Source organism: Falco punctatus, assembly GCF_963210335.1.
Source record: "Falco punctatus genome assembly, chromosome: 2".
In the NCBI taxonomy this organism is placed as follows: Eukaryota; Metazoa; Chordata; class Aves; order Falconiformes; family Falconidae; genus Falco; species Falco punctatus.
Genome location: NC_137581.1, coordinates 57,568,627 through 57,584,820, shown reverse-complemented (window position 1 = coordinate 57,584,820; position 16,194 = coordinate 57,568,627). Strand labels below are relative to the sequence as shown.

Below are 16,194 nucleotides of genomic sequence, written 5' to 3'. Positions count from 1 at the left end.
AAGAAGAAAACCTGGACCCAGCTTTGAAGCTGAACCTCACACCCCAGATCCCACACCATGCTTCATCCAGCTGCTGCGTTCAGTGAAGGGCAGAATCTCTTAAATGAGATGGATGCAGACTGGGGCAGACAGGGCTTCTCTACACTGCTGGGGGCAGGGTGTGTGTGGGGGGCCCTTTTCAGCTAACCCAGCATTGCAGAGTCAGGGAGCAGGGTCCCACTGGCTGGGAAGGGGGTCCCCCCAGTGCTGTGCCCCCACCCGAAAGGGGCTGTTGCCTGTGGTGCGGTGCTGAGCTTGGTGGGGCTGCTGGGGCTGTGCAAACGGGTGGAGCTGGGTTGCGCTCCTGTCTTGCTGCACCTGCTGCACGCAGGGCAGGAGCATGTTTTGCACAAAGGAAGAACCCACTTCCTTTCTTCTGCATTGCAAAAAGAAAAATAAAATTAGGCGGAGAGCATTGTTTTCCCTCCTCCTCATTCCCAAGTCCCTGGATGCAGCTGTCACCGGGACCTTTGGGCTCTACCTGCTTTTGAGGCTGATGATGACTCTTGGGGCATCTCCCTGCTCCAGCTCCCCAGGATCTGCTCTGCACCTGCCCCCCGGCAAGGACCTCACCTACTGCTCAGGGGCTGAGCCCCCCGCAGATGCCCCATTATCCAGGCCCCCCTTTGGCATAGTGATGCCTTCCCACTCCCATGAGAAGCCCCCTGTCCTCGGGGTTTGTGTTAGCGGTGGGGCCGGTGCTGCTGGATTATCCGCACGTAATTCCCCGCTGGGATCTGCAGCTCCATTTTTGGTGCCTGTGTAAGCACAGAGCCCAAGGGACGGGAGGGATTGTACGGGTGCTATTTGACTGCATGGAGAAAGTCCCAGTTGCAAATTTGCATTGCAAAATGCCCAGTCCATCATCACTGTTGCGGGCACCCAGCTGGAAGGTGACAGCATTTTGCCCAGCTTCATCACAGATTTATTTCCTTGATGGTGTTAATCTGTGGAAATAAAACTCTCATATGAGAAAGTGCAGTGAGGGCAGAGAGAAGCCTTTAGTGGGCAAAGCATCGGCTCTTCTGCTGTCAGTGCCATGGAGACCTCTGACTTCAGGGTGACCAGTATTTATGTCAGCTGCAGCTGTATTTTGTGCAGTGCATTAGGTAGGCGAAAGGAGAGTCCTGGATCTGCTCATCGGCGTGGGCTCAGGATTTTTGTAGGGATAACACTTCTCTAATGTTATATCCATCAGGTATTTCATCATCATGGTGAAACAGCTGAAGAACATTTGAGCCCCACACAAGTTTGATTAGCTTAACTCTTGAAAGATGTGCACATAGAAAATCCCCATCTTACTAAGGAATATTTTTAATAATTTACTGAGCAGTTATTCTCTCATTAGCAGACCTTTCCCTTCGTGCGATATAAACCCCCGAGCAACAGAAGTATCTCCATTAACAGATGGTTGTTAGCAAATTTTCACTATTAGTCTTGCTAGGTACCTTCAACTTGTAGTAATTCATGGCAATATCATTTACTGTGTAATTTCTATAAAATGACTCACCATACATGGGTACACAGATTAGTACTGAGTTTAATGCCACTATGTTATAAAACATTATAAATATTATGCAATTGAAGAATTGTTGAGCTTTACTGGCTCAGAGGGAGATTTAAGTTTAGCTTAACTGTTAATCTTAACCTCGACATTTCTTGGGCTCAGTATTTTTCAGTAGCACCCTGAAATGTCCCATGATGGGAATTTCCTAGTTTATCAGGAATTTTTGGGAGGGAAAAAAAAAAAAAAGAAAACAAGCCAAACTATCACCACTGACCACAAAAAAAAACCCCTAAACCCACTAAAAAGAGCATAAAATCCTCTTGGTCTCCAGTAAATAGCTGCCATGAGGAAAGCCGTCTTGCCAGCCACCGGGCAGGCTGTGCTTCTGCAAACATTTTGGGAAGTGCGGGAGAGGAAAGTACTCTCGCTCTGCTGCAAGATGCAGTGGTTGCCCACAGCCCTCGCCCCATCTCCAGCAGCACGGTGCCATGGTCAGGGCTGCCATGCTCTCGGTGGCTCCCCAGCCATGCCACAGCCCTGCTGGCCACCCCACATGGGGCCACAGGGTAAATCAGAGCCGTCCACTGCCTGGCACCCTGCAGGAACAAAGCCTGTCCCCAGAGCTCCTGCTGGGACAAGGGGCTTTGCCCTACATTCACCATACAATGTATCACCCTAATAATGAAAATATTTTTCCACCAAGGGCAAATTGTCTTGTTCCACTCAGGTTAGCCTCTGCCTCAAGGAGCCCTGCCTGGTGGCCTCTGTGTGTGTACAAAAGGCAAACGTGGGCTTCGCCACAGCCTGGGGACCCATGCATGGTGTGGCTTGTGCTGGCCACCGGTGCAACCAGCTCCATGCTAAATTCGTCCCGACTATTGGAGAAGGTGTCATGGTGTGGCCATATGGGAAGGTGTATGTGCCCAGGGGTGAACTCTTTGGACCACACGTGAACCAGAGCTGAGGCTGTTTTCATTGTTCAGTTGCATTTTGCATCCTTGTAGAAATTTTCAGAGTAAAACCCAAAGCTGGCTTAGATGTCAGGAGTGATTGCTGCACAGGTACAGTCATTTATCTTCTCCAGCACAGCCACTACTGAGAGTAACCCCCGCTGCAGCAAAATGCCTCTCACACACCGAAAAAAAAAAAAAAAAAACCCAACACAAAACACCCAGAAAGAACCCACACTTTTACTAAACTCAAGAAAAAAAAAAGAAGAAAAAGAACACCCCCCCCAGACCTCACGGTGCTTTTATAATGTGAGCGAATCCCGAGAGGCGCTCACACGGCCAGGGAGCCCCAGAGCCGGGTGCGGGCAAGGAGGCTCCGCGCCCACCGCCCCGCCAGCATCGGGCGGGGGGAGGAGGAGGAGGAGGGGGAGGAGGAGGAGGAGGAGGAGGCGGCGAGACCGCACCGCCGCTCCCAGGTAGGAGCCCGCGATTCCTCTTTCGTGCCTGTGCGCGTTAGTGCGCGCCCGAGCATCCCAGCCCCTCGGGGGTCCCCGCCGTCGGGGCGGGAGGCAGCGCGGTGCCCGGGACGCCCCGTCCCGCCCCGTCCCGCGGCTGCAGCGCGCCCGCGGAGCGGAGCCCGGCGGCGGGAGCGGCCCCGAGGGCGGCAGCGTGCGGTGAGCGGCGGAACGGGACGGGGCGGGCGGGACGGGGGGGACGGGACGGGGCGGCGGTGCGGGAGCTGCTGCAGCCCCGGGGCGGCCGGGCCCCGCTGTCCCGGGCCGGCGCGGGCCCAACGCGGGGCGAGCGGCAGGAGGGCGTGCGGGACGCGGGGCTTAGTGCGGCGGGCACAGGGAGCGGGGTTTCTGGGCGAGGCTGGGACTTCTCGCTTGGAATTTCTTCAGTTTCGTTGCCGCTCTGGTCGCAGCCCGAGGGTTGCTCCTTGCTCCCCCTGCCCGCTGGTCCTGCCGGACTCCCCCCCAGCTTTCTGGGCATTTTCTCAATGAAGCTGCCCATTCCCCTCGCAGTGATGAATAAATGACATTGCTGCCACCAGATGGGTTTGGAACCTTGTTTTTCCCCTCCCAGCCCCCCCCCCCCCCCCCCCCTCCTTTTTGGAATTGATTGGACTTAAAAAAAAAAAAAAAAAAAAAAAAAAAAAAAAAAAAAAAAAAAAGAGGAGCTGGTGACAAGAGACGACAATGAGTCACAGCCTTTGGTGAGAAGCTCGCACCGAAATCACAAGAGATGCGTTTTTCCAAATGACTCGATCTGTGTGCTGCCAGGGGGGTGGCAGGGAGCAGGGGACAGGCCTTTCGCTTTGTGAGGAGGGCTGGCCCTACAGGGGGTGTCGAGCTTGATAAACTGCAAATGTAATGTCTGTTCTTATTCCAAAGGAGAGGGCAAGAGCTCGTGAGGCACCACGGAAAATGGCTGTTGCAGAGGACATGTTCCCGCCCGCCAACCTCACCTCGGGGAACCAGAGTGGGTGCAACGTGCACAACCACCACTTCTCTGCCAAAGTCACCTTCTCCCTCTTCTACACTGCCCTGCTGGTGTTTGGTGCCTGCGGGAACATCCTGGCCCTCTGCATCACCTTCCAGCGCAGGAAGAAGAAACTCAACTCCACTGACCTCTACCTGGTGAACCTGGCCCTCTCTGACGCCCTCTTCACCCTGGCACTGCCGGGCAGGATTGCCTACTACGTCCTGGAGTTTGACTGGCCCTTTGGGGACTGGTTCTGCCGGGCCACGGCCTTCATTTTCTACATGAACACCTATGTGGGCATCTACTTCATGACCTGTGTAAGCGTGGACCGCTACATTGCTGTGGTGCGCACCAGGCACCCTGGCAGGATCCGGAAGATGAGCCGTGCCAGGGGTGTCTGTGTCCTCATCTGGTCCTTGGTGTTCCTGCAGACGGCACCGCTGCTTTTTCGGCCCATGACACGGAGGATGGGGGACAAGCTGACGTGCATGGAGTACTTCAACTTCGAGCAGATTCCCAAGCTGCCCTACCTGCTCCTGGGGGCCTGCGTGCTTGGCTTCTTCCTGCCCGTGGTCATCATCTTGGTGTGCTATGTGAGAATCAACCTCAAGCTCTGCCAGACAGCCAAGGAGAACCCGCTGACAGTGAAGAACGGGCACCATCACCGGGCCTTCACTGTCATCCTGGTGGTGCTGCTGGCTGTCCTGCTCTGCTTCAGTCCCTACCACCTCAATATTGTCCAGTTCATGGTTAGGAAGATCCTCTACCAGCCATCCTGCCATGAGCAGCAAGCCTTCAAGATGTCTCTACAAGTCACTGTGGCATTCATGAACCTCAACTGTTGCATCGACCCCATCATCTACTTCTTTGCCTTCCGGGGCTACAAGTGGAGGTTGCTCCGCATCTTCAGGAACAGTGGCTCCATGGCCACCTCCTCCACTGCCAAGACCCCCTCTGAAAGCAACAGCAACAGCCAGCTGCCTGGCTCTGTCTCTGTGTAGCAGCACAACCCCCTCACCTTTTGCTCTGGCCTGTAGCTTATGGACCATACCCAAGGGTAGGAGCCGGAGCTGGGCTGCAGAGCAGGACCAGCACCTCTGACAAGCTTCATCGCTCCTCTGCCTGGACCAGGGGCTCTTGCAAAGCCAACCTGGCCGGGACACAGCCCCGCCTGGCTCCGCGTGCCTGGCTCTGTGCTCAGCACTGCTGGAGCTGCTGTCCTGGAGCAGAGAGGCTCCTTTTCATCCCAGCCCCAGAGGAGGCAGCTCGTGCAACCACTCCGGCTGACAAACACAGCTGGGCGTTTCCAGCACTGCACCATGCCACCCTTCCATGCCTGTCCTGCATTTCCTGAGGGGCCAGTGGCTGCTGGTAACCACCATGGCTGTCCCTGCCTCTGCCTCCTTCCCCTGTGCTGTCCTGGAGTGTTGGGGCGGCATCCTCGCAGGCCTGGGGGCAGCCGGCATGGAGCACACAGACTCAGGGCATTTCAGGAAAAGGCTGGGATGTTACTTCTGTGCAGAAAGTCACCTACAGCTCCTTCCCTACGCTGACAAACAGCAGCTCCACCCTCCCCCTGCCTACCATTTTGCTCTTGCACCCGGGCGCTGCACAGGATGAGCAGTCAGTGCAGGGTGTGTGGGAGCTGCCAGAAAAGCCCTTCCTCAAGGGAGCAAGGCAAGACTGCAAGTTTGCAGAGCTTCAGCGAGTGCTGCTGCCTGTGTCTGCTGCTCAGGCGGCTGCTCCTTCCCCAGGGTGTCCTTCCTTGCAGCTGACAGCACTGTGGTTGCCCTGGGACCCACAGCCAGGAAAGGGATGCCGGGGCTGGCCTGGCTTGAAACCTTCCCACCCCCCTTAACTTGACTGGAGTGGAGGAAAGGGGACGAGGACTGAGGGTGGCCTTACATGACCTTGACTGATCTTTGCTTGAACCCAGCACCCTGACAAGTCCAACAGCCTTGATAAGGGCAGGTTACATGTGACTACACCAGAGCAAGAGGAGCCCCGAGACATCAGGTTCCTGTCAATGTTTGAGACTGTGTGATGAGGAGAAAGTCTGCAGGAGCAAGGACCTCCTTGGCTCTTTTGTGAAATTACTGGACTACGTTAGAAAAAAAAAAAACACATGTAGGATTCCACAGTTCTTGGGGTGGCTGGTCTTCTCTTTGAGGCTGGAAGGGACAGCGACATGAAGAGGAAAAAAAGCAGCTTTATTTTGCTGAAAAGTAAACCTGAAGCAGTTTCATGAATGCACACTTTTGATTAATGCAAATCATTATTTAAGGTAATAACCTTTTTTATGTCTAGAAAGTTAGTAACAGTCACGTGCAGCCCTTTATTGTTCTAAATGCACATGAATGAGCTCTTGGATGATGATGGTTTTCCTTACAGTATGGGTAACTGTGGCATACCGGAAGCTGATGAAAAGGGATGCTTAAAATAATTCAGGTGGGGAAGAGACTCCAGTAGGTCCTTTCAGGAGGCTGAGCCCTCCTCAAACAGGTCTAACCTCAGTGCTGGCCTGCAGAGAGCCTGTGTTCTAAAAAGCATGTTACAATGGACAAGGAAGAGCTGGTATGCAGTAATGCAAGGATATCAATGGTCTGAACACCCTAAAGGAGCCTGGCTCGCTGGTAGTTGCTGTACAGTTATGCGACCAACTTGTGAAAAGAAGTGTTGGCTGGAAGGGACCTCTCTGCATCGCCTCATCCAACAGCCTACTTTAAGCAGGACTGTGGCTGGCATGTCAGGCTGGCCATGGCTTCATCTAGCCAAGGCTTGGAAACTCCAGGCAAGGAGACTCCCTGCATCAAGGTGAGGGCTCCTGTGCTGCATCGCCCTTCAGATGGAAACATTTTCCCCACTGTCTAGTCTGAACTCCTCATTCACAGCTGGTGGCGGTCACCCCTAACATCACCTACTCATGCTGAGAAGAGTTGGCTCTGTCACCTCTGTAACTTAAATTCCCACATGACTGTGGCGGGGCTGCCAGGAGACCAGCGGTACGCAGCTGTTGGTCCCAGCGAGTCTCCACGTGAACGCTGGAGCAAGGTCTGCAGTGGTGACCAACCCTCCTCGAGACCAAGGTGTGGAGATGTTTGGCCAGGCTGGAGCCTATGGCTGAGGCAAAGGCAAGTCCCTGACGAAGCCTTCTCAGGAAAAAGTGCAGTACAGACATAGCCTTGTTTTCTCCTTACTGGGCTCTGGCTTTCCCCGAAGTACTTTATTCACAAGGTGTCCCCCACCTCCCCTCCTGGCGCCACCAGGAGCCTTGCGGAAGGCGGCGGGCGAAGAGCGGCCCCCGGCGGGGCCCGGCTTCCCTCCTCGGGGGGCCTTCGCCTTTGGCGGTACCCACCCGGGGACAGCGGCGGGCAGCTGGGGCGGAGGGGACACCCCGGGGACGGGGAGGGACGGCACTGGGGCAGAGGGAGCAGACGGGCCCGGCCCAAGCAGAACTGCCTGAGGAGCCCCGCAGCGCCCCGGCCCGCCTGCCCGCCTGCGGGTGTTCCCTGCCCGCCCGACAACGGCGCCTTTACCCCAAGATGGAAAAGGCGGCGCACGGAGCGGGGTCTCCAGCGGCGCAGTAACACCCTGCGCCTCACCCACCCGCTCCCGGCACGCCGCCTCCTCTACCCGGCCGGCACGCCGGGCAGCCAGCCCCGGGCCCAGCCCGGCCACCGCCATAGCCCCGCTCCCCTGCGGCCCCGCGCCGCCGCTCCCGCTCCGCTCCGGGCCCTGCCGCCGAGCGAAACGCCTCTGAGGCCCCGGGGCTGCCGCCTTGGCCGGGGGCTGAGGCGGAGGGGACGCCCGGGGCGGCACCCAGCGCCCGCCGCGCTACCGCCACCTTGCGGCCGCGCCGGCGCAGCGGGAACGGGCCGCGCCGCGGGGAAGGGCGGCGGCGGCGCCCGCCGGAGCGGGGGGTGCAGCCGCCCTTGGTCGGGGTTCGAGATGCACCCGCGAATGCAAACCGGACAGAACAGTCACAGAGGCGGCCGCCGGCGCCGGGAGCCCGGTGCCTCGCCCTGCAGAGCTCTGCCCTGCCCTCGCCCCGGCCGGCAGCCTGCCGCCATGCCGTCTCCTTGGAACCCGGTGAAGGGCCTGGGGCACAAGTCCTGTGAGGAGCGGCTGAGGGAACTGGGAACCCTGGAGAAAAGGAGGCTCAGGGGGGACCTTACCGCTCTCCGCAGCTGCCTGACAGGGGCTGTAGGCAGGTGGGGGTCGGTCTCTTCTCCCAAGTAACAAGTGACAGGACGAGAGGGAACGGCTTCAGGTTGCACCAGGGGAGGTTTAGGTTGGCCGTGAGGTAAAATGTCTTCACAGCAAGGGTGGTCAGGCATCGGGAAAGGCTGCCCAGGGAGGTTGGTGCAACCACCATCCCTGGGGGTGTTTGAAAAACGCACAGATGTGGCACTTCGGGAACATCGCTTAGCATCGCACGTGGCAGTCCTCAACGGTTGGACTCTATGATCTTAAGGGTCTTTTTCAACCTAAACGATTCTATGAAAATTGCATTTTTACCTACGGGCGGTGAGTACACTTTTTGTGGTTGCACACTACCGCACCTGCATGCAGTCCTACAGATTATATACGCACACGACACAAACTCAGATTCTCATAGCCAGCTCATGCCCTGACCCTTGTGGCTCGAAGCCCCTTGTGAGCCAGACGCCCCTAATACGGTGCATTTCAGGTTTCTCCTAACTTCTGCAAAAGGGTGACAATCTCACGCAACCGCATGGAGTACAGACAGTTGACAGGATCTCTGCAGACGACCTGCCTGCCTGTCGAGCTGTTATCTTGATGGCAAAGAAGCACACGGAGCTCAAACAGCACTGTTGTCTCGCTTCGCAGCGGTTCCCAACTTTATGCTTTCAGCTAAAAACATAAATTTCCAGGAGAGCACCAGGGGACAACAGCTCCTGGTTGCAGTTACACATTACCTGTTGGTAAAGTCCCTGTGCCGTACAACACATCTCTTCAGCCTGTGCTTTAAGTTGTCCTGAATTGAAGCTATTGCATGTCGTGACATCCATCTTTGTAAGTCAGTAAAATACTGTCATGTAAAAATGCACTTATCTACTCAAAATAAAAGCTTCTCATGGCCAAGTAACAAGCCCTGGTGTGATTGTTTGGGCTACCTGATGTGGGGAACGGTTTTCTTCTCAGAGGTGGATGCGTGCCTCTCCCTCCTGCAAGCAAAGCTAACGTTCAGAAGCGGCAAGGGACAAGCACAAGTCCTCCGTCCATCTCGTTTATACAGGACCTCTTTGTTTCCCCTGGAAATTGGTGTGTTCTCACGGCACAGCAATTTATAAATAACCGTTGGTGGGAAGAGCAGAGGGATCTGTGAGGAGCTGTGCCCCTTCTGGAGCAGGTCTCTCTGCAGCTGGGATGGGGTGCAAGGAGAAGAGTCAGGTTGACAGGACCAACTGTGCGCTGAAAACCAGAAACACGCCTGCTTTCTCACATGCTGTGGCTGACCAGGGTTTGCTTCAGTGCAGAGCTGCTGGGATGACACTGCTTTCTCCCTTGCTACACGCATCATCTCATGCAAAATCGACCAAATAAAATGGAAGGATTCCCCTGCTGGACACCACTGAAAACAACAGATTTTCAGTACAAGAATAACTACAATATTGTGTACCTGCATTTTACTTCTGTCAATCCTTTCAAAATTGAACTAAGCACTATGTGACATCCCACCCCCCTTCCCTCAGCAGGCCTTTTCTTTTTGTCCTCTGCAGCCCATCTTGTACTTTGTTCCTTTTCTCCAAACTCTCTGGTTTTGCTCAGTTCCACCTCCCTCATTTCCCTCAAACCCTCTCCTTTGCTAATCTGAAAGGACATTTATGATCCCTACTTACCTTTGGTCAAAAGGCCACGGTCCTGGAATTCTTCCACCCATTTTTAAAGTCTGTATATTCCTGCTTTCTCCCATGCTACCATTCAGGTTTAGAAAAAAAATCCCCTATAAACATGTGTAAGCCCAGCTAACTTTTTGTTTCCTCTTACAACTCTCCTTTCAAAAAAATCAAATGCCACCAGCTGAGCTATCGGTTTGTTGAGATTCTCAACAGCCACACCCATTCATCAGGTCATACTGTTCCTCTGCTCCCATAATTCGTTTCTTTTCTTCTATGTGGACCAAAAGCTATCGGTGGCACATACCCTCTTTGAATTTCAATTATGAGTGGACTTCCTATGGTCAAAGCATCCCTTTACATATGGAAACAGGAGGAATGCAATCTTACTAAAAATTAAGCCAAGCCCAGTATATTTTAAGTAAGCATATACATATAGATACACACACACATATATATATATAAAATACGCACATATGCATATATATAAACACATATAGTGCTTGTGTGTTCATGTGACTGCTAATAAAATAGCATTTATACTCATTTATATAAAATACTTATTACTATGGCTACCCAGTTAAAGAAGGCTAATCTCATTTAGGCTCTTCTTGTGGAAAAACACATGCAGGAGATTAATTGCACTTATCAAAAACCTCGAATAGTTCAGATGAATACTGTGCACTTCTTTATCCTCAGATGCAGTTCCCCTAAAACATGAAAGTTGTCATTCTGAGTGTTTTCAAATTCGGGTGCCTTGGCAACTGCATAGATACTCCAGATACACACGTGTTTGAGAGATGGGAGACTTTGAATACAGACTTTTAATTTTCTTCAACAAACTCTTAGCTCCAGTTAAATTCATCAAACCGATACATAAACGTTCTCATTCGTTCTCTGTATATATACATATGCATACAGGCATATAGATGCATATATATACATACACACACAAACAGGAAAGCCACAAATGTTGCCCTTTCCCTAGTACCCTGTGATTACATTTTGCTTGCTTGTTCTTCTGTTTCAGACAAAAATAACGAACCCTTTTCTCCATCACATGTTCACAAAGGCACCAACAAGCGCTGGACAGCACAGGTTGGTACATGAACCGGCTGCGACAGTCCATGCGCTCACTAAGTAGCGGGCAACTGCCAGCGCTTGTTTTGAGAGAGGAGAATAGTTTTGGTAGGTACGGAGCCCAATCCTCCTGCATCTTAGCAAAAAGTTAAGGCTTGAGAACCTGGTGGCTTATCAGGCAGATTTCCACAAATACAAAACTCACTGTGCGTGTATTTCAAAGTACCACATAACCATCTAAGAAAGTCCCCAATAAATTACTCCGATGTTGTCTCAAAAGACAACATTCCCAGTTTAGTAGAGAAATGTTAGCTACTTTTCTTTCAAAAGACCAAATCTCGGCTTTACTAAAACCAATGTGAATTTCCCAGGGACTTAAATCCTCTCCATAGAAAAGTATTTTGCATTCTCTTGTTGCCTAAAAAAAAATCTCATTGTGTCACACACGAAATAGCAACTGTGTGATGAGATACTCAAAACCGTATTGGACAAACATTGCGTAGGCTGTGAAGAACACGTTCCTCACATTCCCAGAAATGGTCCATGAAAGTTTTACCATCAAGTGGAAACAGAGTTGTTTTCCAGCTCTAGTGTGTGAATTTTTCTTCTGTACTTCTTGCATGAAACAGGAACTGCACTCAACGGCATCTGAGACCCTTCCCTTTACCACTTCATTTTTTAAAATTGGAAATCACAACTCTGGAAACTATTCTCACAGATATCAAGGGGAGTTTTCAACTGACGTCACCAAGACCTGAATTTTACCCCTTACGACTGACCATGTTTTGTGAAATGCCCAGCTAAATGGGGTTTTCCACACAACTGTGACATTTGGATACCCCTTGTACAGATAATAGTAAGAAAGGATTCAGACGTGGAGAATATCCACTTATATGTTCCAGATGCCACTCAACATGCTTTAAAATTCCAAGGAATAGAAGCTCTTTGTGCTTGTCCCTAGAACAGGGCATGTTTAATTTAACCTGGGCTAGGTGGACCTTTATTACCTACAGACAGAATTTGACTTCTGAAGTAATTCACTCGTCTTTATTGTTACTTTTGATAAAATATTTGTGAAGGAAGAATCTGTACATTTCAAAATTAAAACCTGTGTATGTTTCAAAACATTTAACTAGTTTGCATATACAAATTATTGTAGTGCTTTTCCCCTTACGTTTGCCCTTTGCTTTGTAAGACAGCAGGTTTCCAGAGTTCTCTGGGTACAGGAATGTCCCCAGTGTACACACACACAGAGCTGCTCAGCTTCACACAAACAAAACCTTTCAATTAAAAAGCAGACCCTGCTTAAATACTGTGACCATAGCAGCAAGCCAAACCCTGAAGGAGGTTGACCAAAGCCCAGGAAAAACATACAGTCATTCAAAAATTTCCTTATTTCACCCACTGGAAAATACTAAAAAAAACCATCCAGACATTGACTTTATTAAAAATTACGTCACGTGCCAAAAGCTGCACAAATCTGCTGTTACTTCTGGATAAGGACCTGTATGCCTGAAGGACTTTTTTCAGTTTTCAGTCAATTAAAAAATAAAACTTATCTCCCTCTCTCCCTAGATCTGTCCTATAATTGCCTGGCATATTTTGCAGGCTGAGTGAGACTGCGCAGATCTGTACTTTGGAACACACATGTTCATTTGGATTTCCTAAAGATCCTCCTCTCCCCTGTATTCTTTCATCTCCTCCCCTCTGCGCTTGCTAGTGCCTTTGTTATGCTTCCAACGACCTATATCTTACTCTAAATGTATGTATGTATTAAATATGCCTGTGTGTATATAAATAGACACATATACACACAATATACAAACACAAGTACATACAGAAACATACATTAAATGCTTTGAGATACATGTGTAGATTGTTTTCACGGAGTCGCAGTTTGGAAACTTGTATTACTTCAGCTTGGTTTTATAGAGATGTTCACCTCTCTCCACCCTACCTCCTGAAACTCTGAAGGTGCTAATACTGAAGGCTTCTGAGAGTCAAGCTGAGCAAACTTACTTAGCAGTCTAAACTTCAAAACCAATACTGTACGACCTAGACATTACCGTCCTGTTAACTCCTGTGTTAAACCTGAACTGCCCTTAAGGTTAATTATTCCAGCCTGTGATCACCAATAAGTTGCTTCAGACAGTGAGGATTCAGAAAATGCAGGGTCATCCACATCTTTGACAGTAGAAAACTAGAACTATTATATATAAAAGTTAGCTTTTTATCATTTTCTTTTAAGACAGTATGTAGCCAGCTCAAAAAACGAAACCAGCACATAGGACACTGAGCATATATCCCTTGTTACAGAAGTGTCTGAATTAGACGTGGAAGTCCCTTCAAATCATTTCAGTTCTGACCTTACTGTATCATTTGATCCATCCTTATTGCTTCCAGTGAGTATCTTCATGACCTGTATCTGAATAGCAATTCACTCAGTTTGTAAAAATTTAAATGTACAGCGGTCACTCACCATAGCTTGCAATATGCACATGAATTTTCTCTCACCCTATCTGTGTATTATGTGCTGAATGACAACTTTTATTTAAAAAGGAATTAAAGAAATAAAATATTACAGGCATTAATAAAACTTTCCAAGAATGACATAATAGTCCCACAACCCTCTACTGAGTTGAAAACAAAGCGACCTTTAAACCTCGTATTACTGTAACCAAAAATCAAGTACTGTAAAATAACATGTAAGCTAGAGAAATTAGACTGGTAAATGAAGAAAATATAATTTTTCTTGATAGGTAAATCAAGTTGTCGTTGTTGTAGCTTATTTTCCTAGTCATTAAGTATGATAACATGTCTAACAAGGACTTACAAGAAAAAACCACCTACTTTATTTTAAAAACAAATATAGGTGATATCCAGTAATAAGTAGAAACTAAAGTTACTTTGAAAAGGATAACCAGACTAGAAACCACCAAGTGATCTGAAGGCTGGGGAAGAGTTCACGTCATTCATCATTCGTTAACATCACTTTGAATCACCAGTCACACGGAGCCAGTTCCTCTTTTCTGATGCTCTTGCAGGGACGACCTTTGTGAGTCTGTCCAGCAGGTGGCTTTGATCCTCTTTCAGATGTGTACAGCCCATTGAGCGAGTTCCTTCACACAGAAAACCATCAGTGCTGCAGTAGAAAATTAGTGGCTACATTTAAGTCATTATTTGAAGCCCTCAGAGCTTCTAGAGCATCGCCCCTGGAAAAGCCCATTTCCATAAGTCGTGCAACCTGGAAGAGAAATAATATAACACCATTTTATAACCAGCGTTTTATTCACACTGTGTGCACATTAGTCATGTTAGCAGTACCAGACATCACTTTTCCCCGGATCACACTGTTCAAAAGCGTACCTTTCCAGAGCATAAGCAAGCATGGCTGAGCACCATCACAAAGATGTACCTGGGACAGCATGCTTGAAAACACTGCCACAGAAATGACTGCTTTCTAATACTTTATTCAAAATCAACCATTTGCTGAAAATGCCACACCTGCGTTTTCCTAGCCAGTCTAGTTTCGAAAGAACAGTAAAACAGAAAGTATGGCTACACATGTGACAACTACAATCTGACCCTGGGGCTTGGTGCTCTTGACAGGAACAGGACCTCAAGAACCCAACGCTGACCAAAATACAGAATTTTACAGCAGATGCGAAAACCTGTTCTAGACATCCTAGCTTTCCTTGAACAGACCTATTTCTCCAGAGGGCATGAAAACACTCAAAACTATTCATACTAGGTGTTTTTTAAAATAAACCTGAAAGTTAGCTCTAAAACAGTGGCAGTACAATACACTTAAAGTAAAAATTTTGGAAGGATTCTACCTAATCTCAAAACGGCATAAGTCAATGAAATTTGACGGAGGAATTACCTGGAAAAGGGCACATTAAGAAAGTGATTTTGGTAATCAATAGCCACTTGGCCATCCCTCTCTATAATATCATGTACTTGGCACCTAACCTTTTTGCTCTGTGCTAACAGGTATCCAAACTACCACATGTAAAAAGCAATGTATGTATACTCAAATCTAATTTATGGTTAAATTCCAATCTACAATTCTCAATCAGGTACGACTGAAAGTCACAATATAACTCATTTGCTTTTATAGTTAATCTTCCAGAGAGGGGCAAAACGGGGTGGGGGGAGCAGTGTGTAAAATTAACTGTGGCTGCTGGCAGCATAAAGCATTCCGCACACTGTTCCAAAGGGCCCTGTGACCAGACACCACAGCTCCTGAACCTGGAAGCCCAGGGCTACAGGAGCTGTCTGCTTGTATGGAGCGAAGCTGAGCAGGAATGCAGCAGAGGCTGTTTACGTCTCAGGAGGAATCTTCCCAGGGTGCAAGAGCAATGTGCATTAGCACTGAAAGTACTTTAAAGGCCTTTTAAAAGAAAGGTGCTATTTAAGGCAACCTCCCCTTCCTCTAAGACACCTCCACAACTTTCAGTATTTTTAATCTTCTCTGCTTTGGCAGTTTGCTGAGAAATACACTGCTGCCAAGTACGCCCGGAGGTGGGGGTCCTCCTTTTCTTAATCTAAATACACCATTACAAAAGGTTTGAAAACGGCTGCCTTGGTTGTCCGAATATCAAATACAGTACTGATCGTTTTTTGTGCCTTTCCTCCTTTTTCCTCCCTTACCAGCCAATGTCAGTTTCTCACCTTCTTGTAGAAAGAGAATCGAATTTTTACTTTCAACACCTCTGCAACAATAGTGTAACTTCAAACTGTATTTCGTAACCTGTAACTTTCTAAAGTTTCCTCTGATTTTTCATCTAAGATTGTGGGTTTTATGAGAAAAAGGGCAAGCAGTGGAATAGAAGCTAACCACAGAAATAAGTTTCAGAAGAAAGGTTTTTACTCCAGTTGCCATGAATTCTAACCTTAAGAAGCGGTGGATGGAATGCTCATTTTCTCGTTTACAGAAATATCCAGTGATTATCACAAGGAATAGATTGTAACAAGGAAAAGCTCTTTTCATCTGAGTATATATTAACCACAGGAACTGAATCCAGCTCCAGGAAACAGAGAAGTATACTAGTAACTGTAATTTAAGGTGCTAAAAAACCCATAAGAAATGCAGAGTTTTGTACCAAAAGCATTGCAAAGGCTTGCAAATTTTAATCTGAAGAACAGAGGAAAACTTTGCATTTCTGCTCATGCAGTTATTAGCACAGTTCTGGGAAATTCAAGGTGCTTATATTACTTCTTTCTTTGCAGGGTAACTAGACAACATTGCAAATGACAACAATCAGGTGAG

The 16,194-nt window shown here is 49.1% G+C and overlaps 2 protein-coding genes across 4 annotated transcripts in view; one reads left to right on the top strand and one right to left on the bottom strand.

The window, feature by feature from the left end:
* Positions 1 to 3,654: 3,654 nt before the first annotated feature.
* On the top strand, positions 3,655 to 9,085 carry LOC308059262 (G-protein coupled receptor 183-like). Its single transcript, XM_080376289.1, has one exon. The coding sequence runs from the start codon at positions 3,870 to 3,872 to the stop codon at positions 4,980 to 4,982; it is 1,113 nt and encodes a 370-aa protein (XP_080232415.1). The 5' UTR covers positions 3,655 to 3,869; the 3' UTR covers positions 4,983 to 9,085.
* Positions 9,086 to 10,648: 1,563 nt separating this feature from the next.
* Positions 10,649 to 16,194, bottom strand: part of UBAC2 (UBA domain containing 2) — a 101,078-nt gene continuing 95,532 nt past the window's right edge. For all 3 annotated transcript variants that reach the window (XM_080376290.1, XM_080376292.1, XM_080376291.1), the window contains one exon: positions 10,649 to 14,166. In XM_080376290.1, coding sequence (XP_080232416.1) covers positions 14,059 to 14,166 — 108 coding nt within the window. In that variant the 3' untranslated portion in view covers positions 10,649 to 14,058. The remainder of the gene's footprint in view (positions 14,167 to 16,194) is intronic.